The 26,696-nt window shown below is 41.4% G+C and overlaps 1 protein-coding gene and 1 long non-coding RNA gene across 17 annotated transcripts in view; one reads left to right on the top strand and one right to left on the bottom strand.

Moving 5' to 3' along the window:
* Positions 1-745: 745 nt before the first annotated feature.
* LOC136166886 (uncharacterized) overlaps positions 746-26,696 on the top strand; it is a 54,933-nt gene continuing 28,982 nt past the window's right edge. For 9 of the 12 annotated variants that reach the window (XR_010663005.1, XR_010663001.1, XR_010662999.1 and 6 more), the window contains exons 1-4: positions 746-1,376; positions 11,378-11,477; positions 12,776-12,914; positions 13,166-13,921. This is a non-coding gene — a long non-coding RNA (uncharacterized lncRNA). The remainder of the gene's footprint in view (positions 1,377-11,377; positions 11,478-12,775; positions 12,915-13,165; positions 13,922-26,696) is intronic. The other 3 variants (XR_010663006.1, XR_010663007.1, XR_010663008.1) reach the window with 3 other exon arrangements.
* Positions 21,850-26,696, bottom strand: part of KIF9 (kinesin family member 9) — a 38,505-nt gene continuing 33,658 nt past the window's right edge. For all 5 annotated transcript variants that reach the window (XM_065933838.1, XM_065933842.1, XM_065933839.1 and 2 more), the window contains one exon: positions 21,850-24,825. In XM_065933838.1, the coding sequence (XP_065789910.1) occupies positions 24,775-24,825 (51 nt within the window). In that variant the 3' untranslated portion in view covers positions 21,850-24,774. The remainder of the gene's footprint in view (positions 24,826-26,696) is intronic.

The following is a 26,696-nucleotide window of genomic DNA, read 5'->3' as shown; positions in this document are numbered from 1 at the left end:
CATTGGGGCCACTCAAACCTCGCCACCATTACAAAACCGAAGTGCCAAAGGTGCAGAATGTGAAGCCGGAAGCACTACCAGGCCAGGATCAAGTTCCAGGAGAAGAGGGGGGGAAAAAAAAATCAAAACCAAGAGTGCAGCGCGGGCCCCTCGGCCGCCCTGGGCCGAACGACGCACGTAGGCCCTTCCGGTCAGAGCCGCCGTCGCCGGGAGGCCGGGCGACGGGCCGGGCTTCCACCCGAGCCCGGGGATTCGCGGCCTAGTCTTGCCGGTGCCCCCTTGCCGAGTCTGGCACCGGCTGCTCCTCCGACTCGGTCCCTTTCGTAGGCAGCGCTGACCAAGTGGGCCACGAGGATCCGGAGGAGACCGCCGATCCCCGGGCGGGCCGGATCGGTACAGACGCGGCGGCGGCCGCCGCGCCGCCCCTCCCCCACCGGCCCGGCCCAACCGCCGCGGCGACGCGAGCAGCGGCGCCAACGCCGGGCCCAACCACCGGCCCGCGGCGGCCCGGACAAGGGGCCCGTGGCGGCGGCGCGGGCCCGCTCTGCACGCCGCCCGCGCGAGTTCACCGCGGGCCCGTTACTCCCCGCGCCATCCGCCAGGACGCGCCGCCCTCAGCTCGGGCTGAGACGGCCGAGGGCAGCGGGAGGCCGCGGACCTGATACTTACTCAGGGGTCGGGTGCTCGGGGTCGTAGAAATCCCCCATCTTTGGAGGCGGCTGCGGCGGCAGCTGCTGCTTCATAGGGAGCCGCTGGAGACCGCGACACGAGCCCCCTCCCCGCAGCAGGGCGACGCGAGGGAGGGGAGGGGAGGAGGCCGCTGGTCCGACCGCGGCGGCGGCGGCGGCAGGGGCAGCCCGCGTCGCTGGCCCGCTTGCTCCCTCCCTCCGGCGCCCGCCCGCCGCTCTCTCCCCCACACACTCACACGGGGAGCGACGCTTACCCCGCCCGCCCCTTAGCTGCCCGGCCCCTTAAAGAGACACGCGCCCGCCGCGCCTCCGCCGCCAGTCGGCGAGCAGGCAGCTGCCGGTAGTCCTCTGAGAGGAGCGGCGCAGGGAGACAGCTGTGCGAAACCCGCCGACCCGGCCCGACTTCGCCTGCGACTTCCCGGAACGATAAGCCCCGGGCCCTAGCGCTGTTGGCCCAGCTCGGGGCCGAAAGCTGCTGCGCCGCGACCCCTCCCTCAGGCTCGCTCAGGCGGCCGGGGCTCTGAAGTGTGACACGGCACGCCTCAGGGTTGTTTGCGGGCGAAAAGCCCGAGCCCGCCCAGACACTACGAGCCTTCCTGCCCCGCCGCCCTCGAAGACCTGCCCTCCCGGAGCGCCGGAGTCCTCAGCGGCGCCGAGGGCCCCTCCCCTGGGCTTGCGGGCTCTGAGGTAAGGCGGGCGCCTCTTCTCCCTAGCCTCTCGCCCCTCTCTCCTTTATTCCTCTTCGCCTTCTCTCCCTCTCGCCTCTTCATCTCGTCCCGTCGGCAAGCACGGAAGTAGAGCTAGGCCGGGGATTCGCGCTAAAGCCGAGCTCTGGGGACGCCCCTTCCTCCTTCCCGCCCCCGCCGAGTCGGCTGGGCCCAGTCCGCCCACCGCCCCGCTGCCTCCGACCACCTCCACCCGCCACCCCAACATCTGGGAGCGGTGGCTCCCGTGTTCTGCGTGGTTCTCAAGGCCTTGGAGGAAATGTCCTTTAAGAAAAGGTTATGAATCGCTTTCCTACTCAAATGACGTAGTAAGATTAAGTAGGATGACTTGAAAGGCCTGTGGGTTTTATTTTTGGAAGGATAAAGAGCGCATAAAGCCATTAGCTAAAGGCTAAGGGGGTGGGAGGGTTTCATAAGATCAGATTTTTTTGTAGTTTTATTTTTTTCCACTGTAATTTTGAATCGGATTTTACTAGCAAGCAACTGGATGGAGGTATGTGTTATGGACTGAATGCGTACTCCATCCCCTAAATTTATATGTGAAATTCTATCCCCCAATATAATGGTATTAGAAGGTGGGGCTTTTGGGAGGTGTTTAGGACTGGACTGTGGAGCCTGCAGGAATGAAATTAGTGCCCTTATAAAAACCCTTTTAGAGAAGGAAATAGCAACCTACTCCAGTATTTTTGCTTAGAGAATCCCATGGACAAAGGAGCCTGGCAGGCTTCGCAAAGAGTCAGACACAACTGGGTGACTGAGCACACACAGATTTTTTGCTATAGCCTTGCAGTTTCTGTCTTTTGCCTGTTTCTTCATGAGCCCATTGCTCATGGGCTTCCTTGGTGGTTCAGATGGTAAAGAATCTACCTGCAATGAGGGAGGCCTGGGTTCAGTCCCTGGGTCTGGAAGATCTTCTGGAGACGGGAATGGCAACCCACTGCAGTATTCTTGCCTGGAGACTCCCATGGACAGAGGAATCTGGTGGGCTACAGTCCATGGGGTGACGAAGAGTCAGACACGACTGAGCAACTTTCACTTCACTCAAAAGCCCATTGAGCTCTCTCCTGTTTGTTCTGAGGATATAAGGAGAAAACTCAGTCTGCAACCCAGAAGGCAACCCTTGTCAGAACTGTCATACTGGCACCTCAATCTCCAACTTTCAACCTCCAGAAGTGTTTGAGAAACAAGTTTCTATAGTTTATAGCTACCCAGTCTATGGTATTCCGTTTTAGCAACCAAAGTATATGAGAGTATAAAGCCTTTACTAGTTCTTTTTAATATCCTATATGTGTGTAAACAAACACACATATTTATATGTTGTCAGTGTCTATTAGTGCTTTATCATCATTGTTTCTCACTTGAGGATTATTTTGGGTTTTTTGTTGGCTTTTCGGCATATCCAGACTCCCTTGGTTCAAGTCTCCCATGGCCACTTCTTTACAAACTATGAATACTGCCTAATTTTTCTGCTTTTTCTCATTGTAAGATGAGAACATTAACGTGGACAGGACGTCACTGTTGTGAGAATCCAATGAAATAGTGTTTGTAAAGCTTTAAACTTTCGATAAATGTCAGCACTTACTCACCAGAGTGCAATGATTAAGAGCTACCTGGCATTGTATACCTGCCCTGCCACTTTCTAGCTATGTGACATGAGGCATGGTTACTTTGCATGCTTGCAGTGCCTCATCTGTAAATAGAGGTATTATCTACTGCACAGTGCTGTGATTATTAAACTAAATTGTATAAAACATGCTTGCACAATGCCTCTCCCTGAGTAAAGTTATCTTTTAGGCTTTGAAAGAATAAATTGGAGCCCTATGCCTTGGATACCACATAGGCTATTGGGAGCCACTTCACATTGGACAGACCAGAAAGGACTATTATAATTATAGGTGGAGGTGGCTGAAATAATGTTAAGTGTGAGGTGATAAAGACCTAAACTGAGATAAATGACAAAAAAGCAGTCAGTTACAGGTCTCCTGTTTCCTAAATAACAAAGTAGATAGTTCTCTTGCAGGAGGTACCAGTTGATATCTATAGTATCTAGTCTTAAGATAGCATTAGTCTGGTTAGAATCCAAAGCAATAAGCATGCTGAGCTGTGGGGTTCAGTGGGAAATACTAAGCCCCAAACATAAATAAATGAACCAAGGTTTTACAGGCAAGATTGAATACTATTAAATGCCCTCATCTATGACTGTACTAGGAGTTCTCTGTACAACTATTTTAAATTCAAAGAGAATGCGTTCACAGAACGGATACTTAGGCCTGGCCTCTTGATCAAAGCTGTGGAATAATTTGGTCTATAACTGACCATCTCCCACTTTCTTGTTTAAGACTTTCTACAAATAAGTTTGAAGGAAAAATGTCAAAAGTCTTAAAATGAAACATTATAAGAGGCATTCCATAAAAGCCTTCATAATTGTTCCTGCCTCACTGCGCCTATAGGCCCAGAGCACCCCATCTCAGGGAACCCAAACGAAGCCAGTAGTGACCCTGAAACAAAGTTGACTCAGGCATTTCTTGCCTTAGGGGAGGTGGAAGGCCAAAGATCAGACATTGCCCCCAGTTACACTCTTGGTACCTGGATGGGAAAAGGAAAATAATTTTTTAAGGTGGAGAGAGTACCAGTTGATTGCTTGAGCACATTTTCAGAACTACTATGTGTAAACATAGTTTTTGAAGTAATGTGTTGACAGGGCGGTTCTTGGGATTGGTACAACACGGAAGCAATAAGGTCAAGACAGCCAGCGATTCTGAGGCACCACTGGCGGTTCCTCCTTTCAGTGTGCCAGGCCAGAGCTCTGCTGCTGCAAATGAGAACGTGGCTGAGGCTCCAAGAAAGAGAGAAAAGTTTGTTTCCCCCTCAAAGTGACAGTTGGAGCTGAGTGAGGAAGCTGCCCCTGCCTACTTAACCTCACCTCCTCCCATCCCATTCTACCTTCAACAAATCCTACCCCCACCTGAGGATTCTCAAAAGACTGTTCCTCGAGAAATGCCAACTTGGGAAGGACATACAAGAACTAGGCCTTCAGTCCTACGGCTCCCCGGAGTTCCTGTCTTTGCCAGGAGGGGACAAGGTTGGCAGTGACAACAAATCCAGTGTGGGCAGTGTGAGCCAGGGCAATGTGGGAAACCCTGTCTCTACCCATGTGCTCCCACACATATCTTCACATTGGGCAAAATTAGGCCCATTCTTAATGGCCATAGCCTGTGGTTAATAATGGTCCGCTGGTATATAAAAGGTTGAATTTAATATCAGAGAGGCAGTTTGGGAGTATACGTGAATGATATATAAGACTGGGTTATATCGAGATCAAATGTTTGAAAGTTGAGACTTGCCAATACAAGGTTTATAAAAATCACAGCATTTTGTAAGACACCTAATTACTTTCCTTGATTATTTATCTATTACCTTGAATCTATTCCTTAATGTTAATGATAGTATCATCAGTTTTTTTTCTAGTCCAGTGTACTTTTAAATAGAGGAATTGTGTTACATATTACAGAAATGCATTTTTCATTATTTGTAATGAAAAAACAAAACTGGCTGTTACTGTAGTTGCACATTAACCATAAAATCATGACTACAAACAAATACATCCTAGCATTAGAATAGAAGCATGATTTGGGTGTCAATGAACTGTTATATGGGCTTCCCTGGTGACTCAAAGGGTAAAGAATCTGCCTGCAATGCAGGAGACCGGGTTCAATCCTTGGTTCACGAAGATCCCCTGGAGAAGGGAATGGCTACCCACTCTAGTATTCTTGCCTGGAGAGTTCCATGGACAGAGGATCCTGGCGGGTGTATAGTCCATGGGGTCCCTAAGAGTCAGACAGGACTAAGCGACTAACACATTTTACTTTCAAACTGTTATACAGGGTTTCCCAGGTGGTGCCAGTGGTAAAGAACATGTGTGCCAATGCAAGAGGCATAAGAGACTGGAGTTTGATCCCTGGGTCTGGAAGATCCCCTGGAGGAGGGCATGGCAACTCACTCCATAAGGTCACAAAGAGTTGGACACAACTGAAGTGACTTAGCACACACTATTTAATAAAAACTGTGTGTGTGTGTGTATCTTTTGATTCAGCAAATTCTGTTTCTGAAATTCTACTTCATAGACTATTCATACCAAAGAATATTTTCACTAAAAAGAAAGAATTTTCACTGTACTAGATGTTCTGGAAGAGTTTTCATGAGGTTTGGGATTTTTAGTGGGAAAAGCAGAATTTTTAGACATATATAAATATACATATATACATGCATATACTTATTTGATTTTGTGAGGATGATGAAAGATATGAACAAATATATACCATTTAGTCAATTTGTTTTGAAAATTGAAGGAGGGAGTGAGAAAAAAATAAGGAAAAATTACTACTACCATACCCTGGTAAATATATGTTGATCTGTAGATGTTTGTATATATTTAGAGCTCCTTTAAGAAATTAGGAGAAAAAATTGTGTATCTACTGGCTTAAAGGGGTGTTAACTCTAAAAAGTAAGTATTTGGAGTCTATGTCTATTAAACCAAGATATGCATGACAGTGAAAGTGGCTCAGTTGTATCCAGCTCTTTGCGACCCCATGGACTGTATGGCATGGAATTCTCCAGGCCAGAATACTGGAGTGGATAGCCTTTCGCTTCTCTAGGGGATCTTCCCAACCCAGCAATCGAACCCAGGTCTCCCGCTTTGCAGGCAGATTCTTTTATCAGCTGAGCCACAAGGGAAGCCCAAGATGTGCATACTAATATATTAATAAGTGCTTGTGTAAGCATATCCAAACAATGAGAAGGGTGCAGAATGATACAGACTAGTTTGTTAATATCACCAGTGTTTTGTATGTGGGGTATGAGAGAAAGAAAGAAATCAAAGATGAATCCTAAATTTTTACCTCAACACCTAGATAACTGATGAAGACTTGAGACCGGGAGAAAGAGGTTGGGATTAATAATTATGCTTTCAGTGTATTAAGGCAGGAAATGCTGATAAACATTCAGCTGGAGATATCAAGTGAGCAGTTCAAAATACCCATCAGGAATTTAGAGGATTCCTCATAAGAAAATAGAAATTTTGGAGTCCTCAGTATACAAGTGATATTTAAAGCTATAGGACTGCACGAGATTTCCTAGGGAAAAAGTACAACTAAAGAAGAAAAGCAGATAAAAGGACAGTACTCAGGATTGAGCATTTGAGACCTTAGCCTTTACAAGTTATAAAGAATAATAAGCCAGCAAAGGGACACAGGTGAAATTAGTAACAAACAGGAGAGTGTGGCCACATAGAAGCCGAGAAAGGAAAGCTTCTAAATGAATTAACAAAAAAATTAAGAAGCAATATTGCTTTCTGCTCTCAGCTACTTTGCACATTTATCCTTGTATCAGTTATCAATTGTCAGGCCCAGGGGGAAACCAGAAATCTGCACTTCTATCCAATAAGAACAAGGCACCACTCCCCTCTGGGGTATCATAGAAGGTGAAATAGGAAACCTGAAATTTCACCCCCACCTGGCACTTAGGAGATGACACTCCATTCCATCTGGCCTAGTGTCAGAGAGGTCATTCTAAAATAGATGGTTTACAAAAGATCCAGAGTCTCATAATGCTCTGATGGTCCAGGATACCATTTTTTAAAAATCATTCATCAGGAGAATTACAAACTGAATGACAAAATACAGTTTTGAAAGATGCTGACACCAGAAGGAGAAAGACAAATACCATATATCACTTATGTGTGGAATCTAAAATATGACACAAATGAACCTATCTATAAATCAGAGAGACTCAGAGTCCCAGAAGAAGAGACGAAAGAAAAGATCGAAAGTATTCAAAGAAACGATGGCTGAAATCTTACAAATTTGTCAAAATAGATAAACCTACAGATTCAAGAGGTTGAACATATTCAAAACAGAATAGACCCAAAGAAATCTATACCCAGGTACGTCAAATTTAAGCTTCCGAAAACTAAAAAAAGAAAAAATCTGAAAACAATGAAAGAGAAATAACACCTACAGGGAACATTTTTTGGATGGCAGATTTCTCATCAGCACCATGGTGGTCAGAAGTAAGTAGTACAACATTATCCAGTTTCTGAAAGAAAACTGTTAGGGACTTCCCTGGTGGTCCAGTGGCTAAGGCTTGGCACTCCCAATGTAGGGGACCCGGCTTCGATCCCTGTTCAGGTAGCTAGATACCACATACGCAAATAAAGATCCTGTATGCCACAACTAAGACCTGGTGTGACCAAAATAAATAACAACAATAATACAATAAACCTATGGGAAAAGAAAAACCCTGTCAATTCCAAATTCTACATATGGTAAGATTATCCTTCAGGAATGAGAGAAAACTTAGAAAAGCTAAGAATTTGTCACCACTGAACCTACTATAAAAGTTTCTGGAGAATGTTCTTCAAATATAAAGAAAATAATAAAAGATGGAAGTTTAAGCTATCAGGAAAAAGGAAAGCACAATAGAACAAAATATTACTAAATACAATATACTTCCTGTTCTCAAGTTTTCTAAATTATGTTTGACTGTTGAAACAAGAAAATATCTCTATATAATATCTGATTTGGTTTGCAGCGACTATAGAAGAAATATTTAAGACAGTTGTAAATAGGGGACTGCGGTTTTCTATACTTAATTTGAAGTGGTAAAATATTAAAACCAGTAGGCTGTGTTAAGTAATGTTTGTATAATGTAAGATTTAGAGTAAATAACCCAAAAAAAATCTGTACAAGAGATACACTCAAAACATTATAGAACACTTCCCTGGCGGTCCAGTGGTTAAGAGTCTGCCTGCCAGTGCAGCAAACATGGGTTCAACTGCTGGTCCGGTAAGATTCCACATACATAGAGCGCTTAGCCCATGCGCCACAACTACTGAGCATGCGCTGTAGAACTCGCGAGCCACAACAATATACTCAGATCCATATCTCACACCATAAACAAAAATTAACTCTAGTTGAATCATAGGCCTAAATGTCAGACCTCACATTGTAAAACTTCGAAAAACAGAAGAAACCCTTTGTGACCTTGACGTAGGCAATAAAAGTGCAGTCCATAAAACAACAAATTGATAAAATGGACTTTACCAAAATTAAAAATTCCTGCTTCTTAAAACACAATGTTAGGAAGATGAAAACACAAAGCACAAGCTAGGAGAAAAATCTTTGCCAACGCATATATCTAATAAAGAACTTGAATCCAGAATATGCACAGAATTGCCAAAAATCACCAGTAAGAAAACTGCACAATTTTTCAAATGAGTAAGAGTTCTGAAGAGGCACTTCATCAAAGAAGATATCCAGGTGGCAAAGAAGAACATGAAAAGTGCTCAAAATCATTAGTCGTTGAAAGTGAAAGTTGCTCAGTTGTGTCCGACTCTCTGCAACCCCATGGACTTGTACAGCCCATGGAATTCTTCAGGCCAGAATACTGGAGTGGGTAGTCTTTCCTTTCTCCAGGGGATCTTTCCAACCCAGAGACTGAACCCAGGTCTCCCGCATTGCAGGTGGATTCTTTAGCAACTGAGCCACCAGGGAAGCCCAAGAATACTGGAGTGGGTAGCCTATCCCTTCTCCAGTGGATCTTCCCAATCCAGGAATCGAGCTGCAGTCTCTTTGTATGTGTATTCTTTACCCAACTGAGCTATCAGGGAAGCCATTGAGGAAATGCAAATTTAAAATGGAACAAGATGTCACTACATACCTATCAGAACAGCTAAAGTAAAAAAGGTTGACTATTTCCAATATGGGCAAAGATGCCTTTTACTTTCTTCTTGCTTGTGGGAGGTTCAAGATGCAATAATTTGTCTTTTGTTTTGGAGGTGACATCCCGGACTACTGAACCCCTAAATTTTTTTACTGATGTGGTGGTCCCCAATTCTTCATAAGATTTATCTCTCAGTCGTAGCACATAACGAAGATTCCTCCATGCTAGCCATTTATATAGCTTATTTGGTCCATTAACATGATGTCATCAACATAGTAGACCAATGTGGTATTCTGAAGAATGTCCATATTATTTGGATTTCTCCATTTTATAGTTTGACCACAGTCAAAGAGTTAAGGTAGCTTTGGGAAAAATTGTAAATGTGCACCATTGTCCATTTCAAATGAATGTGAACTGCTTTTAAGATTAGAGATTGCCGAATGTTTACAGACTCTTTTTAACCCTATTGTAATATGCAGAGCATCTGTTCGTTTGGTTCATACTACTTAACCCTAGCATATGACTGAACATAATTCAGAATAGCCAAGTACCCCATATGGTAAAGACAGTTTTTTGTCATTTTGTCCCTAATACAGTCTTAATTTCTGCCTCACCAGACAGCAGTCACAACTCCAAGAGGAAACTCATGCAGTAATTTTCCATGCTTTTTTAAATTGAGAGATGGTTTGTGTGTAGAGAACTGATGCTCAGATCTTACTGAAAAGGCTCATTTGTATTGAGTTACACAAATTGTGCCCTTTGCTACTGTTTCATCTAACCTAAGGAAGTTGAAATTAATCCCAAGCCTGGAGTAAGAAGTTAGTAATCTCTTCTTCTCTCTATGAACATCCTTTGTTTTTATTTTTTGGTTTACCAGTTATGATGGCACTAGAGAACTTTTTCAAAAACGTGCTCTCTCAACAGCAATTTCTTGACTCCTCTCTATTTGCCAAAACCTGTGAATAGAAACAGAGGATACAGAGATAAATTAATCTCTGGCTTTGGGAGGCTCTCAGAGTAACTGGGGAAACACTTCAAACAATTCGGGGAGAGTACTGTATTGAAAGTACTATAAAGATGGGACAAGAGTGCTATGGGAAAAGGAAGTAACTCTTTATGCTAGAGGAGTTTAGAAAGGACATGATACATAAGCTGAGCAGTGATTAATAATCATCTGACAGAAAAGAGGGCAGATGAGGGCAATCTAGGCAGTGAACATTAGCCCCATTAGTGAGTTTCTTAGTAGTTTTGGATCATACTTGAAGCCAAGTATGGATCATACTTGAAGAAGGGTTTTCTTTGCTACAGAGAACCAAAGCAGTGGTTAGACAGCTTTATATGCTAGGTTATGGGAATCTGAGGGCTTACCTGATGGTAAAGAAGTGCCCTGCAATGCAGGAGGCCTGGGTTCAATCCCTGGGTTGGGAAGATCTGCTGGAGAGGGGAATGGCTACCCCAGTATTCTGGCCTGAAGAATTCCATGGACTGTATAGTCCACGGGGTCACGAAGAGTCAGACACAACTGAGCGACTTTCACTTTGATGGGATTCTGAAGGTTTTTATGTGGACTTTCAACAATGGAGCAGCAGCTAGCTAAGGCGAAAGACTGCCTGAAATCATTCTTAAATATTAGTACATGCTCATCATGTGGGAACATCTGGCTCACTTGCCATGTCTGGCTTCCTACGGTTTGTACTGTGGTGTGGTATCACAGCCATCAGGAATGAGCCTCCTGTCCCCTTGGAGTACATTTTCACAGCTTTAAAATTTTTTAGTCCTTTACAAATTCATGCAGAATGAGGAATCCAATGATCATTTGTAGTTGGGCTCCTTGGTGGAGTGAGGGCTGCTTTTTTTCTCAAAGGATGCTTAAAGGATAGTTTGGGTCATCACGGTCGAATTTTGTCAAAGTTTAATTTTTAAAAATGTTGGAAACATGACTCATACAAATACAGAATGAATATGTGTCAAAGATTTATTGTAATAACTTATTAATAAGGGAACCAGTTAGTTAAAGCTGGTTATAAGAGCATGTTGAAGAATTGGGTATTCATAGAGATTTGTAAAAGCAAACTAAGAGTAAAAAAGGAATGTTAATGAATTAAGATGTTAGATTTGATATAAATGAGGAGAGCATTCAAACTGTACCCTTTGGGGTTATGTTTTCTATTGGATAATATCAAGCATATAATTTGAGAGTCTAAGCTTATAATTGATAGTAATAACAATGCTTTATTCCGTTAGGCTAGGTAATGAAATAACTCTTGGACGAGACCACCAGCCCTCTTAGTTCCCAGTAATGCATCGAAAGTACGTGCCACCTACCTTCTTGCCTTTTTTCCAGGTAATTTTTCTTAACAACATTTTATGTTTCTAAAGCCAGGCGTTTGAGCTGTCTTATCCCACCCCACCCCTGTCTGTCCCAGCATGCCTTTGTAAGCCTAATTGCCCTCTACACCTTACTCTCTACGTATACCACTCTCTTCTACTTTAGAGCTATTGCCCACCCTGTCTCATCAGCCAAGGACCCTGAGGTTCATTGCCAGAGGTCAAAGATCAACTTATCCTTCAAGGGCAAATGCAGTTGGCACCCTCTTCTCAGAATCAGTGCTGTAATGAATCCCACTTGACACTCTTCCAAATTACTTAGTACCAGTTTATCTTGGCTAGTCTAAAAAAAAAATGGCTTCTTGGGATTTCACTATTTTATTTGCTTGGAACATCTCTAGGGACAGCCTCATGTAAAACTAAGTCTTCACTATTAATGCATTTGCTCCTGTTTAATTGGATTTGATAGCTTGGGCACACCTGAACAAAAGCTTTCAAATGAAATGTGCATTTCGTTGTGTGAGCCTAATTTAAAACTGGCCCTAGGGGACATTTTGTACAATTGGTGGGAAATTTGTGATATCATGTTGAGACTTAAAGTGACTAAATTCAGCTTTGACTGAATTTTTGATGCAAAAAAATAAATTAAAAAAACCTTGGAAATTAGACCACAAAAAGAAGGCTGAAAGGTCATTAATTCTGGCAGTTGATCATGGGACAAACTGCGTATCCAAATGCAAAAGAATGAATTTGTTACCATGCTAAGTGAAGTAAGCCAGATAAAGAGAAATATCATATATATGTTTTATCTGAAAAATATGATACAAATGAATTTATTTACAAAACAGAAGTAGACTCATAGACATACCAAACAAGCTTACCAAAGAAGAGAGAGGGGTGAGGGACAAATTAGGAGTTTCAAATTAAAATATACAAACTATTGTACTATATGTAAAATAGATAACCAACAAGGACTTACTGTATAGCACAGGGAACTATACTCAATATCTTGTAATAACCTAAAATGGAAGAGACTGTAAAATATATGTATATATAACCGAATCGCTTTGCAGTATATCTGAAACTAATACAATATTATAAATCAAGTTTATTTCAATGAAAATTTTTTAATGCAAAAAAGAAAGTGAATTTCAACTACTGCCTCACAAAATTAGCTCAAAATGGACCAAACACCTAAATAAAACTGTAAAACTCTTAGATGAAAACATAGGCTTAAGTCTTTTTGACCACAAATTTGTCAGTGTTTTATTAAATTTGATACCAAAAGTTTTTTGTGTATTCTCCCCATCTCAGATGGAGTTCATTCCTTCTTGTGCTGAATCTACTCGTGTCTAATCCATGGACTGTTTTCTCAACCCATCCTCTGATTTAACCTTGTTCATGGGAGAGCCCAGAGGACATTCCATTTATCAAAACAGTCAAGAATGCACAGGTGAGAGAGGTACTAGCATCAAGAAAAAAACAGTGATGACTGGTCTTTGGAGTCTGGGGCTAACAGTGGAGATGCTCTTAGATAACCAGTCTTCCTCATAGGATGCAAAAATATCAATGATAGAGGCCAAGTGATATAGCATGTAACTCTTAAGAAGCAAAGTGGGCACAATTATCTTAATTAAATGAAAGCTGTAGAATGGGTTAATAGAAATGGGGTATAGTCATCATCTTACTTTATCTTCCCAACAGTCCAGTGAGGCAAATATTCGATCCCATTTTATAGAGAATCTGCATGCAAGTCAAGGCTGAGAAGGACTGACACCTTTGCCAAAGAGCCACAGAAAGAGGCAGACCTGGCCTCAGCTCCAGGGCCACCTACCACCCAAGTCCATGTATTAGCATCAGACCGCACTGCTTATGAAAGAAGGATGAGAGACACTTCCAACCTCACCAGTGGCTGATAGATCTCTGGAAGACAGAAACAGCATGAACTTAGTCAGAGGAGGAACAGAAATAATGTGTGTTGAAACTTTTTATGGAATTTTCATCAGAACTGAGAAGTTAGCACTGAACTGCTTAGATCTGCTGCATGAAGCTGGTGGATTGATCAGCACAAAAGGTGCTGTGCTACATCACCCAGATTCCTCTTCTGGACCTACTAGGCTCTTCCCTCACTAGCACCCCGTGGGTTCTAATCACAGGACATAGAGCTTCTGAAATTCCATACCATGCTCCATGCTTGACCTCATCACAGCAGTGGTGCTCCTTCAAAATTGTGAGGATCATCCTTCTACCCTTGAACACTGTAAACTCACTTGCTCCCTTTACTTCCTCAGAGAATCACAGGTCAACTACTGCAAGAATTTCCTTTATCTTTACCCTGGCATCTGCTTTCTTCCCTTTAGGAAGCTCTCCTGCTCTTAGACTGAAAACCCGGCTGCTCTGTATCTAGACTGTAGAAGTTCCAGAGATGAACAGTGCTGATGGTTGCACAACAATGTGAAGGTACTTAATGCCACTGAACTGTGCACCTAAATACAGCATGTCATAAGAGTGTTTTCTTCATAACCTTGGAACTGCAACTTTAGTTCCTTTAAGAGATGGAAAATGTTAGCTATATAACCCAGTTGTTAACAGCTTTCTTCTTTGCCGTTAAATCAGAATTACTTACTGTCAGAAGACATCTGAGTTTATTTTAAGTTGTCCATTCTATAATTATTAAAAACAAGATAATATATTAATATACTATTTCTTATGACTTTCTTGATGCTCCAGTGGTTAAGATTCTGTGCTGCCAATGCAGGGGACCCAGGTTTCATCCCTGGTTGGGGAATAGATCCCACATGCCACAACTAAGATTTCTAAAGATGCTGTATGCCACAATAAACACCAAAGGTTCTACATGCCCCAACCAAGAACCTGGCACAGTCAAATAAGTAAAGGGGTAAAATATTTTAAATATATAAATATATTGTTTCTTAACTAATTTTAATACAATGTAATGTATAGCTAAAATTATAAATCACATGATACAAAGAGTATGATAAATGCATGGTTTCCCTGGGTAGAATGTACATATGGATGTGATGCAAATTCTGGTGTTTAGCTTTTAAAAAAATAAATAATAAAGTATGAAAATAGTAAATAACTCGATTGTTTTCATTATAAGAAATGTTTTCCTATTTAATGAAGCAGAAAAGTATTTATTACTAAAAACAGGTTAAACTAGCATGTAATTTCTTTCCTTTTTTCCCCCCAGGCCAAAAAACAAACCAAAAAACCCCTCAGTTTTTAAAACAACAAAGATTTACCATAATAACAAATATTTCATAATATGATTTGATAAAAATGATTTTAACTACTTAGTCAAGTAATGCACAACAAATCTAAAATAAATCACTTAAAAGTTTTATCTGGGAGTTTTATCCAGTGTATCTGAAGAGACTTAGTAGCCCCATTAAAACATCCCAGGTATATTTAAAAGAATCGCTGTCAATAGTTGATGCTTTTTTTCTTTCAGGAATGATCATTTAAAGACCTGCTTACATTACATAAATACAGAGAGATATTTTTGGCATTCAGGACAGAATTTCTTATTTTTTTTTAAATTGAGGTATAGTTGATTTACAATATCATGTTAATTTCAAGTGTCAAACAGTGATTCAGTTATACACACACACACTCACACACACACATGCACGCATATATACACATACATTCCTTTTCAGATTCTTTTCCCTTATAGTATTGTGTGTACGTCATTCTCAGTCTCCTATTTTATCCCTCCTCCATCCCCTTTGGTAACCATAGGTTTTTTTCTATGTGTGTCTATTTTGTAAATACGTTAATTTGTATCATATTTTAGTTTTCATGTATAAGTGATATCATATGATATTTGTCTTTCTCTTTCTGACTTACTTAGTATGATAATCTCTAGGTCCATCAACATTGCTGCAAATGGCAATATTTCATTCCTTTTTATGACTTATGCTCATGCTTTTTTTGGTCTGCTCATAAGTGATTATATAACAAGAGCTAGGCATTCTTGGTCTATAGTCAGGGGATAGAAGAGACAAAATTATTTAATAAAAGTTATCAATACTCCCACTGCCTCACTCTATCATTTATCTGAATTCAGAACTTGAGGTAGAGTGCCCTGTTCTTAATTTAACTTTACTCTTAATAGAAATGAGCCCAAGACAGAGAGACAGGAAACCCCCTCCAAGAGTAGAGAAGGGTAAGGTGCATGCCTTTTTCTTATAAAGGGACAAAGAACTATTGGTGATCCAGACCTAGATCAGACCAATGTTAGAAAATTTATGGGCAATGAGGACCTGGAAACATGTATCAAAGCGCTAGGAAGGCCCTCTCATGCCCCCAGGGGAATCAGATCCTGCTTTACAAGACCACATCTTAGTCACAGTGGAACTGTGAAGTGATGTTGCCTCTTCACTCTGCCAAATTCAGAAGGAATTGGAGAAGTCCCTTCGTCGGCCAGAAAAGGGAGGGACTATGACTTTTTAATGAGTAATTAATAGTACCTTTCTTCTTAACTTGTACATGGTTTTCATGAATACACTTGATTTTTATACTGTTGCTTTTATTATTTATGTCTAGTGCTCACACACACTGGTTTTCATGTTTATTTGACATGAAAATTAATAAAAGAGATCTTTTAATTCTTTTAATAGTTAGCCAAAATTTGATTTTCTCTTTAGAACTGTTTTGTCTGAAGATCTTTAATCACTTTGTGATTTTAAGTTCCTTTATTGAGACTACCCCCAACACTTTTTAAAGGCCCAGTCTACCTAAACTCTTACACTTGGGAAATGGCTCAAGAGACACTAATTTATCAATATAATGAAATACCATGCAGTCAACAGCAATGTTGAAGGCAAACAATATGGACCTGCACAATAGCATCTTTTTTAAAAATTGTTTTGCTTTATAGTTGATTGACAAATTTGTGTTTTATGTGTACAGCATAGTGATTCAGTTATAGAGATACATATATATATTCATTCTTTTTCAGATTCTTTTCCCATGTAAGTTAATACAGAATATTAAGTAGAGTTCCCTGTGCTATACAGTAGGGTCCTTGTTGGTTATCTATTTTTTATATAGTAGTGTGTGTATATTAATCCCAAACTTAAATAGCATCTTAAATGCAGAAACTAGAACACTGATTACAGTGAGTCAGATCATTTCCATTCAGAGTTGAATTGGAAAAATTTAACATATTAACTTGGAGAAACATGAGGAATTTTTTCCTTAAATCATTTTCTTCAATGTGATTAAAATATGTGTTACACAATAAAAATATGCAGTGTATATCAAGAGCAGTGATCATTGTTAACGAGTAAACTAAAATATTCCTTGAAAATTGATTAGTAAAGAAAAGGACTTTCAAATGGCAAAGAGCTTAAGTTATAAAAGGGAGAGTTGGTTATAGAAAAAATGTGTTTTGTAAAAGCCTGCCAAAAAGACCCAAAAAACATCTCTCCTGAGGGTAAGTTCAAGAAAGGCCAAGGTAGTAGGCTCCCAGAGTAATCAACAGATCTGCAGAATGCAGGTCCAAGGACCTGTTGCTGTTGATGAGCTTGAATATTTTGTCATTCCCCACCACACACAAAGGGAGAAAACCAGACATGGCAAAGGGAAATGTAGTGTATATAAGCTCAACAGCCACGTATCAAATGTGTGTAAATCTCTGCCTCTGCATTAAAGCATCTGCCCCCTTCCCAAGGATTCTCCTCTTCTCACCCTCCTTCCTGGGATCCTCAGTAAGGAAGCTTGAATGGGGGAGTGGAAGGTCCTTCCTTGCTCACCTATGTGTACTACTTGCATTCTGCCCTGTTCTGGCGCCTCACTGGGGTGTGCTGGCCAGTGAAGCTGAACTCCAGCTCCACTGCCTGGGAGGCTTCCTCAAGCCACAGTTACCCTGCAGCTCAGCTGCCTTGTTGGTTCTGATGTGTTGAGTGTAGCACCGTGCTGGACAGAGAACCACTGTGTGGTACAGCTGTCTTGTGATGCAGAACTGTGTTGGTGGTGACAGCGTGTAAAAGGAATTCCATGTTAGACAGAGGGCCACGTCGGGAGCAGTACCATGTGGGATGTAGCACCGTGTTGGCAGTGGAACCAAGTAGAAGGGGGCATGCTGGTGGGCCATCAGTGATTACTGAGTGCTGCACAGGCTTTCTAAGCGGCTGCTCCAGGGAACCCAGGACAAAATGTCTACTCTAGGATTTCTCATCACACTTCAGAACTGTGGTCCTTAATATGCATATTGTCCTTGGAAATTCAACCCTGAGAGAAGTGTAGGACTAGAGCCCCCATCTCCGACATCCTCCTCTCTTCCAAAAAAATCATAAGAAAGTAAAAATCACCCATCATTCCACCCTGCATAGATAGCTACTGGTCATATTTACATATTATTTTTATTTGTGTATATATTTGAATGAAATGGCACACATTATATATAATGTTTTATAGTATTTTTATTTAATAGTATATCTGTCACTATAGTGTGAGTAATTTAATTTAATTTTTATTAAATATAATTGACTTACAATGTTGTGTTAGTTTCAAGTGTACAGTAAAGTGATTCAGATATATATAGATGTGTGTATGTGCACGCATGCACTCAGTCTTGTCTTAACTCTTTGCAACATGGACTGTAGCCCACCAGGCTCCTCTGTCCATAGAATTTTCCAGGCAAGAATACTGGAGTGGGTTGCTGTTTGCTGCTTCAGGGGATCTTCCTGACCCAGGGATCAAACCCACAACCCACATCTCTTGCGCCTCCTACGTTGGCAGGCAGATATTTTACCACTACACCACCTGGGAAGCCATATATATATATATATGTATGTATATTTGTATATATACACACACACACACACACACATATATATATTCTTTTTTAGTTTCTTTTTTATTATAGGTTAACCTAAGATATTGAGTATAGTCCCCTGTGCTATACAGTAGGCCCTTGTTGTTTATCTGTTTTACATATAGTAGTGTGTTTTTTTTAATCTCCAAATTCATCCCTCCCCCACGTTTCCCCTTTGGTAACCATAAGTTTGTTTTCTATGTCTGTGAGTCTATTTCTGTTTTGTAAATTATCTTTATTTTTAATGGCCATATACTCCTCCATAGTATAAATGTATAACTCATTTAATCAATCCTTTTTCATTTTGGGTGCTAACAGTTGTTCATGCTTATATACAGGGGTGTATATCCTTGCAGAGAAATCTGTTCACCACCATGATGTTTTCATTAGTAAATTTCCTAGAATTTCTGGTTCAAGGGATAGACTGAAGTGATGCATGCTCACAGTGAAAATTCAAACAACACAAAAGTTTATATTGCTGATACGTATATACACTTCGTCTTTTTTCTCTGCATGGTCCCACACATATATGTACGTGCGCGCGCACACACACACACACACACACACACACACACACACACACACACACACACACACACACACACACACACACACACACACACACACACGCTCATAGAAGATAAAACAGTATCCTGTTATGCATACTGTTCCAAAGCTTGTTCTTTTATAAAAAATACACTAGATCATGAACATCCACCTGGTCTATAAGTTTACCTCATTTTAAGTTGCAAAGTATTCCAGAATATAGGTATTTTTGTCAGCCATTCCTGTCTGGATAGACATTTAAGTTGCTTATAGTTTTTCTCTCATAAATTTGGTGGTAGTAAATACTCATGTTAGTAGAACTTTCACACGTGTAATTCTGTAGGATAAATTTATGGAAGTGGATTTCTGGGTCAAAGGATGTTAGAAATGTACTGAAGTTCAGTCTCAGTGTTGGTATTCTACCAAAATCTGATTTTTAAGTTTGGCTTTAGCCAAATATCAAAATGCTTGCCTCATGATCACTTCTGATTTCCTTAACCTTGTCGTCAATGATCACATGGTAGCCTGGATGTCAACAAAATTCCTGCTTTACTATTGACTCTGGTATGTAGAATAATGCCCTCCCCCAAAGATGTCCATTTCTAATATCTGAAGGCTGTGAATATGGTAACTTACATGGCAAAAGGGGATCAAAGATGCAGACAGAATCAAGTTTGCTAATCAGATGATATTAAAATAGCTTATCCTGTATTATCTAGATGGGGACAAGAAGGAAGTTGAAAAGGAGGGTCAGAGGGAGTCAAGACTATGGAAGAACAGTCAGAGAGATGGCTTTGAAGATGGAGTAAAGAAAGGGGCCACAAGCCAAGGAATATAGGCAGCTTCTAGAAAGTGGAAAAGGCAAAGAAATGAGTTCTTCCCTTTTGTCACATTCATTTTAGCCCCATGTCAGACTTCAAACTATAAAATAGTAAATTTGTATTGTTTCAAGGTATTAAGTTTGTGGTAATTTGTTAACAGGGCTTCCCTGATGGCTCAGTGATAAAGAATCTGCCTGCCAGTGCAGGAGATACAAGAGATGTGGGTTCAATCCCTGGGTTAGGAAGATCTGAAGTAGAAAATGGCAACTGGTTCCAGTACTCATGCCTGGAAAACTCCATGGACAGAGGAGCCTGACAGGCTACAGTCCGTGGGGTCACAAAGAGTCGGACACAACAGAGCACACACACACAATTTGTTGCAATAGCAATAGAAAACTAATATAGTGATCAAGAGGTTTCTGATCTAATAGAGCAAATCTGGTTAAGTAAGTATTTATAGCATGGAAAATAAATGAAGAAAATATCTGATGAGTGTCCTTGACAAAGGAACACACATGGTAAAGATCATGGGTAGTTTTGGAATCATAAGCACATAGTGCTTTGTCTGTAGCCTTCAGCCGTTTCTTCAGAGAGTCCCTTTAGTGCACAAGGATGTGTTGGTGAAAGGCAGAGAATGGACAACTTTCATCACTTTTCTTCAGGCAAACACATTACTTGACCGGTCTGAGATTCAGGAACTGTCTTGTCATACATATATAAGTTGCTCAAACAAGAAACTGCAGCCATTAGGTGTTTGAATACAGGATAACAAGAAGCCTTATCACTATTTTTTGATAATACCAGCATAGTAGGACTTACTAACAACCAATGGTTGCTTACAACAAAAATAGTTTGCAGGAACCTGATAAAGGGAACTGAAACCAATTTAATTTCCTCTCTTTGGGTTTAAAAAAAAAAATGGACCAGGCATACTTTCCTGTCCTTATACACTGAGAACAGGCAAAAATAACTTGGCTCTTTGCTTCAGCAAGTACTTGATCCTAGAAGACTGTGAACTAACAGAAAGAGCTTACTTATCAAAACTAGCATTTTATTCATCAATACTTGCTTAAAGGCTATTGCCTCACAGTGCCTATCAATCCAAAATTATTGTTATAAACTCTGCCAAATTTCAGTCAGTTTCCTGCTTTGCAAGACATTCCTTAAATCTACCCAGTTTGGGTCCTGTGTGTGTGTGAGTCACTCAGTCGTGTCCGACTCTTTGTGATCCCATGGACTGTAACCCACCAGGCTCCTCTGTCCACGGGATCTTCCAGCCAAGAATACTGGAGTGGGTTGCCATGCCTCCTCCAAGTTTGGGCCCTAAAGCTCTATACATATCCTCTCTGACTTTCCCCTCTGAGAAACTGTTATGCCACTTTGGCAGTCTCTTTAATGCTGTAAGTTTATTAAATTTAACTTTACTTGAACAGATTTTCAGGGGGTCCTTTGGAGAGGTTTACTCAACAGAAGTAACCTTGAGAGTGCTAGTCGACTTACTGTGTGTGCACATGCGCTCAGTCATGTCCGCCTCTTTGTGAACCCCATGGACTCTAGTCTGCCAGACTCCTCTGTCCACGGGATTTTCCAGGCAAGAATACTGGAGTGGGTTGCCATTTCCTTCTGCAGAGGATCTTCCTGACCTGGGGATCAAACCCGCATCTCTTGCATCTCCTGCATTGGCAGGCAGAAACCCTGCTCTGAAGATTCTCCTGTATTGTCACTCCAGAAAAAATCCTGCAGTTGGTGTGTATGCAGTGGAAGCTGAGTACCACATGGATATTCATAGACAATTTTGTTTTCTTAAACTCAAATCCCCTTGCTCCACAGACAATTTTGTTTTCTTAAACTCAAATCCCCTTGCTCCACACAGCAACAGTTCTAGGTCCAAGGTCAGTGGAATCTATTTCTATCAGAAATAAAAATATATAAGTGAAAATAGCAATGTTACCTCTGATATTTAGTGTTTCCTTCAAGTAAAGCAAAATGCTTCAGTTTGTGTGTTTGCTTCAGTGAAACTGTATCATCAACCTAGCATCAAGTCCAGGAATTGAAAAGGAGATAAATCTTTACCCAGTCAGTTCACTATTAGAAAGGAAGGAAACTCTAATAACTTGATGACAGCATCACTGTCAGCTGAACACTTTACTGTAGAACCTACAGAAATAAATCTGGCTTCTTTACTCACTGTTGAAAATGAATGACTATTTAGTACCTCAGAAGTACACACAGCAATTGACCAGCCCATGGTACTTGGAAATCATGGTGCCCATGAGTATCAAAATGTAAAACTTACAAAATCTGGCAATAAATTAAATAATTATAATTATCTATAAAACAAATAATTACTATACAATAATATTTTGAAATAATTTTACAATAGAATAAATTACATTTGCATTTGAACAAAATAGGTTTATGGTACACATCTGTTACACACAATTGTTAAAGATATGGCCAAATTTTTGTCCAAGAAGTTTATATTAATGCATAAAGTGTGTACCAGTATACGTTGTTAAGGCTCTGGAGATACACTGCCTAATTGTCCTCCAGAAAACATGAGCCAGTTGATTCTCCAACACTGAAGAATAATGTCCATTTATCTGTTGTTAAAAGAGAATTTTTCATGGAAGTTATGAACAGGAATAAATAATGGGTATTTGATGTGCCTGGCCACATCTGTGACTACATTCTCTATGCTCTCAGTTTATCTCCCCCAGGGACTGGGAGCCCAGTTTGTATCAAGATCATCCATTCTGCAGTTGGAAAACTCTTGTTCCATTTTTGCCTCCTAAAATAACAGAAAAAATGTCCCTTTTCGATTCCTCTCATTATTTCTCCATGCAATGGGAAAATTTTTTCTACCTTACCTCTTTATCAGATGCAGCCACCTTTATGCAAGGAGTTCCATTTCCATCTTCATATGAGGCATGGGCCAAGTCTTATTTCTCACACTTAATGTGGACATGAATACTCAAGAGCAAGCATCCACTCACATACCTCCCAGACACAGCTGGTTGACACTGACCACTCTGGTTTTCAGTTCTCCAGCTCCTGGCAGTTCCCTTTCTTTCCTACAAATTTAGCTTTGCATTTAAAAGAATGGTATACTGTAGATAGCATCTCTGTTTGTAGTCAGAGTATGTTCAGGTTATCTTAATCTGTCACACTGATGGGACTGGAAGTCCCCTTCAGGGATGGCCATGATGGTCAGATTAGCTCAGAAGGAACTACTTACTGGAACAAAAGGCACATCTGAGTGGACATGCTGCCCCTAGCTCCTTGTCATGTTGGAAGCATCTGGTCCTCTAAGGAGTTTGCATGGAGGGTGATCAGCTGTGCACCATCCTGCCTTATTCCTGTGGCTCTGCCCACACTGATGATTACTTGTTTCCTTTTGTGCCAGAACTGACCAAACAGACCTATGTAATGATGAATGAGCTAGAAACAAATGGGACCAACTGCCATGACAGAGGCCAAACCTTCCCTGACCTGCAGGCCTGGGGTCTGGCTGCCCAGGAGTTCTGTGCATGGATGTTCAGGATGCCATATGCTATTCTAGCCAATGATGGGAAATGAAGAGAGACTTGTAATGCTACAAATGGCTACTTCCTGTGGCACCCAACAAAATGTACCCCTGTGTTTTCTGTTGTTATTTAGTTGCTAACTCTTTTAAGACCAACTAGACTATAGCCCACCAGGCTCCTCTGTCCCTGGGATTTCCCAGGCAAGAATACTAGAGTGGGTTGCCATTTCTTTTTCCAGGGGATCTTCCTGACCCAGGGACTGAACCCAGGTCTCCTGCATTGGCAAGCAAATTCTTTAGCACCGAGTCCCCTTTACTATGTTCTATTTCCTGAGTTGTTCTAAAGACCCAGGAACCCCAAACAAGTCCTGGTGATGACAAGGGCAACCAGAGAAGGTAAAGAATCTGAACTCTCTAAGGCCTCCGGCTGCTGGGACAATAACCATTGCCTGGACACATCTGCCCGTTTGGTCACATTTAAAGGAAACGGGAGGACTGACCGTCAAGGCTGTGTGCTGACCAGTGACAGCCCCCATGTGCCATCAAGGGGAATGACGTCTGGGGCCTTCACGGCTGCTCTGGGAGTCTGTTTTAGGACCACTGTGTACCTGCCAGTCAGTGAAAGAGAAGGGGGCTGGACAGCAGAGAAGGGACAGCCCTCAGGGAAGCCTTTCAGGTTTCTCTCAATAGAACCCCCATCCAGCTGCTTGCTGAAGGCCTGAAGAGCAGAATCATGGGCCCTTTGATTGGAGAGGTACTATTTAGTTCAATCTTGCAAATAGTGCAGGTTCTGCAATCTCCTTGTCAGACAGCCTCCCACCATGGGGTTCTCACTACTAACTTCATGGCAGGCATGATCTCATTTTAAGCCTCTTCTTATTTTATAATAAGAACCTGCCTTTCAGTCATTTTCACCTACACCCCATCCTCTCCCTGTTGCTGAAGAAGGGAGTCCTGCCTTCAGCTGGCTCAGGAACACAGAGAGCTATGGCCTGAGCCATGAGAACCAGGGCTCCTCGGACCCAGCTCACCCAGAATGGCCATTCAGGAAAGGAACGAGGCTGGCCAGTGGGACCAAGGCCTGCCAGGGGCTACTTGTCCACTTTCTAACTGGAGACTTGTTAGGACCCCACCTCTACATAGGGAAGACATCCTCCCAGATAGGAATAAAGTTATTTGGGGACTTCCGTGGTGGTACAGTGGTTAAGACTTGGTGCTTCCACTGCAGGGGGCACAGGTTCCATCCCTAGGGGTGGGATTGGGACTAAGATCCCACGTGCCATGTGGCATGACCAAAAATAGAAGTTTTGGATGAGCACTGAAAGTCGAGACCAAACAGTTATTTTATCCTGTCCCTGCATATAAGACAGCATGTTGAAACCAAAAGTGTTCTGTGAAGGTAGTCAAGGGTGTCCTTTGAAGGCTGTTCCGGCAGGCAGGCCACTGTGTTCCCTGGACTGGGCCCCAGTCTCGGAGCAGAGGAGTTGGAGTCTGGGCAGGAGTGCTGGCATCTTCTCTAGAGCAGGCAGGATTTACTGGGGATCTCATCCTTCAATGTGCTGGCCTTGAGTCTCTATTTTCTGTGTGTCTGCTGGAGGCCCATCATGGTTTTCAAATAATTGTGCTGGACACAGAAAGGGGGAGAAAATAGGAACTGATTAGGACCTGCAGACCTAGCAAGGCCTCAGAAGCCACACCACTTATATCCATCCCAACATTCTTCCTGCAGATATCACCATTTGGGGACAAGGACCCCCTTTGACTAGTCCCAGTTCTGTGAGAAAAAAATGTTCCATTCAGTCTCTCTCATTCTTTCATCCTAAAGTGTAGAAAATGTTTTAAATGTTGAAAAGCAGACATGCATGTTTCAAGGGCTCACTTGAAAGTTTCTCACAAGAATTAGGTTCAAAAAAAGAAAAGAAGAGGGCTTTCTCTCCAGAGGGATGGGGGCCCATGTACTCTGAAGGGCTTTCCCTCTGCAAATCAACTAGATGTTCATGAATCCTACCTTTTAATGCACTGCTAGGCTCTTGGGAAGCAGCTGGGAAAAGGAAGCTGAAACAACATCAGTGGGCAAGGCAGTGAGCAAGCAAATGCCAAACCCACCAAGTTGCAATATAGGGGTGAATCCTAGATTCCCCACATGGTGAATCTGAACTGAAACTGAAACTTCCACTTTAAGTTGGAATTATTTTTTACTGTGGTAAAATACACATAAAATAAAAATTTCCACCTCGGCCATCTTTAAGTATACAGTTCGGTGGTACTGAATACATTCATAATGTTGTACAACCATCACTACCACCCATCTCCATAACTTCATCATCCCAAACTGAAACTGCATATTCATGGAGCAATAACTCCCCATTCCCCTCTCCCCCGAGACCCTGAAAAGCACTATTATACTTTCTCCCTTTAAGACTTTTAAGTCAGTCGTTTTATTTTTTAAAATATCTTACTGGCGAATACTTGATTTACAATGTTATGTTAGTTTCAAGTATACAGCAAAGTGATTCAGTTATACATTATGTATACATATAGTCATTCTTACATTCTTTTCTCATATAGGTTATCACAGACTATTGAGTTCCCTGTGCTATCCAGTAGGTCCTCATTGATTATCTATTTTATATATAGTAGTGTGTGTGTGTTAATCCCAAGCTCCTGATTTATCACTCCCTCCCCGTGTTTTCCCTTTAGTAATCATAAATTTGTTTTTGAGATCTGCATGTTCCTGTTTTGTAAATATGTACATTTTTATCATTTTTAATTAGATTCCACATATGAGTGATATCATATGATACTTGTCTTTCTCTGATTTACTTCACTTAGTGTGATAATCTCTTAAGTCCATCCATGTTGCTGCAAATGGCATTATTTCATTCCTTTTTTATGGCTGAGTAATACCACATCTTCATCCACTCCTCTGTTGATGGACATTTAGGTTGCTTCCATGTCTTGTCTATTGTAAATAGTGCTGCAGTGGATAATGGGGTGCATGTATCCTTTTGGATTATGTTTTTCTCTGGATATACCACTAGGAGTGGGATTGCTGGATCATATGGTTGTTACATTCTTTAGCTTTTTAAGGAACCTCCTTACTGTTCTCCACAGTAGTTGTACCAATTTACATTCCCACCAACAGTGCAGGAGTGTTCCTTTTTCTCCACACCCACTCCAGCATTTATCATTTATTATCTGTAGACTTCCCCCACCTCAGCTTTATTGAGACATAACTGCCATAGAATATAATACCGCATAAGTTTAAGGTATACAATGTGTTGATTTCACACACTTACATATTACAAAATGACTGCAACCATAGCATTAGCTAACACTTCTACCACTTCACATAATTACTATTTCTTTTTCTGTGCTGAAATCTTTTAAGATCTACTCTCTTAGCAACTTTCAGGTATTGATATATTATTAACAGCATTATTAACTAAAATCACCATTCTATACATTAGATCCCCAGAACCTACTCATCTTCTA

This window comes from Muntiacus reevesi, chromosome 4 (genome assembly GCF_963930625.1).
Source record: "Muntiacus reevesi chromosome 4, mMunRee1.1, whole genome shotgun sequence".
NCBI lineage: Eukaryota > Metazoa > Chordata > Mammalia > Artiodactyla > Cervidae > Muntiacus > Muntiacus reevesi.
This window is presented reverse-complemented; position numbering and strand designations above follow the sequence as displayed.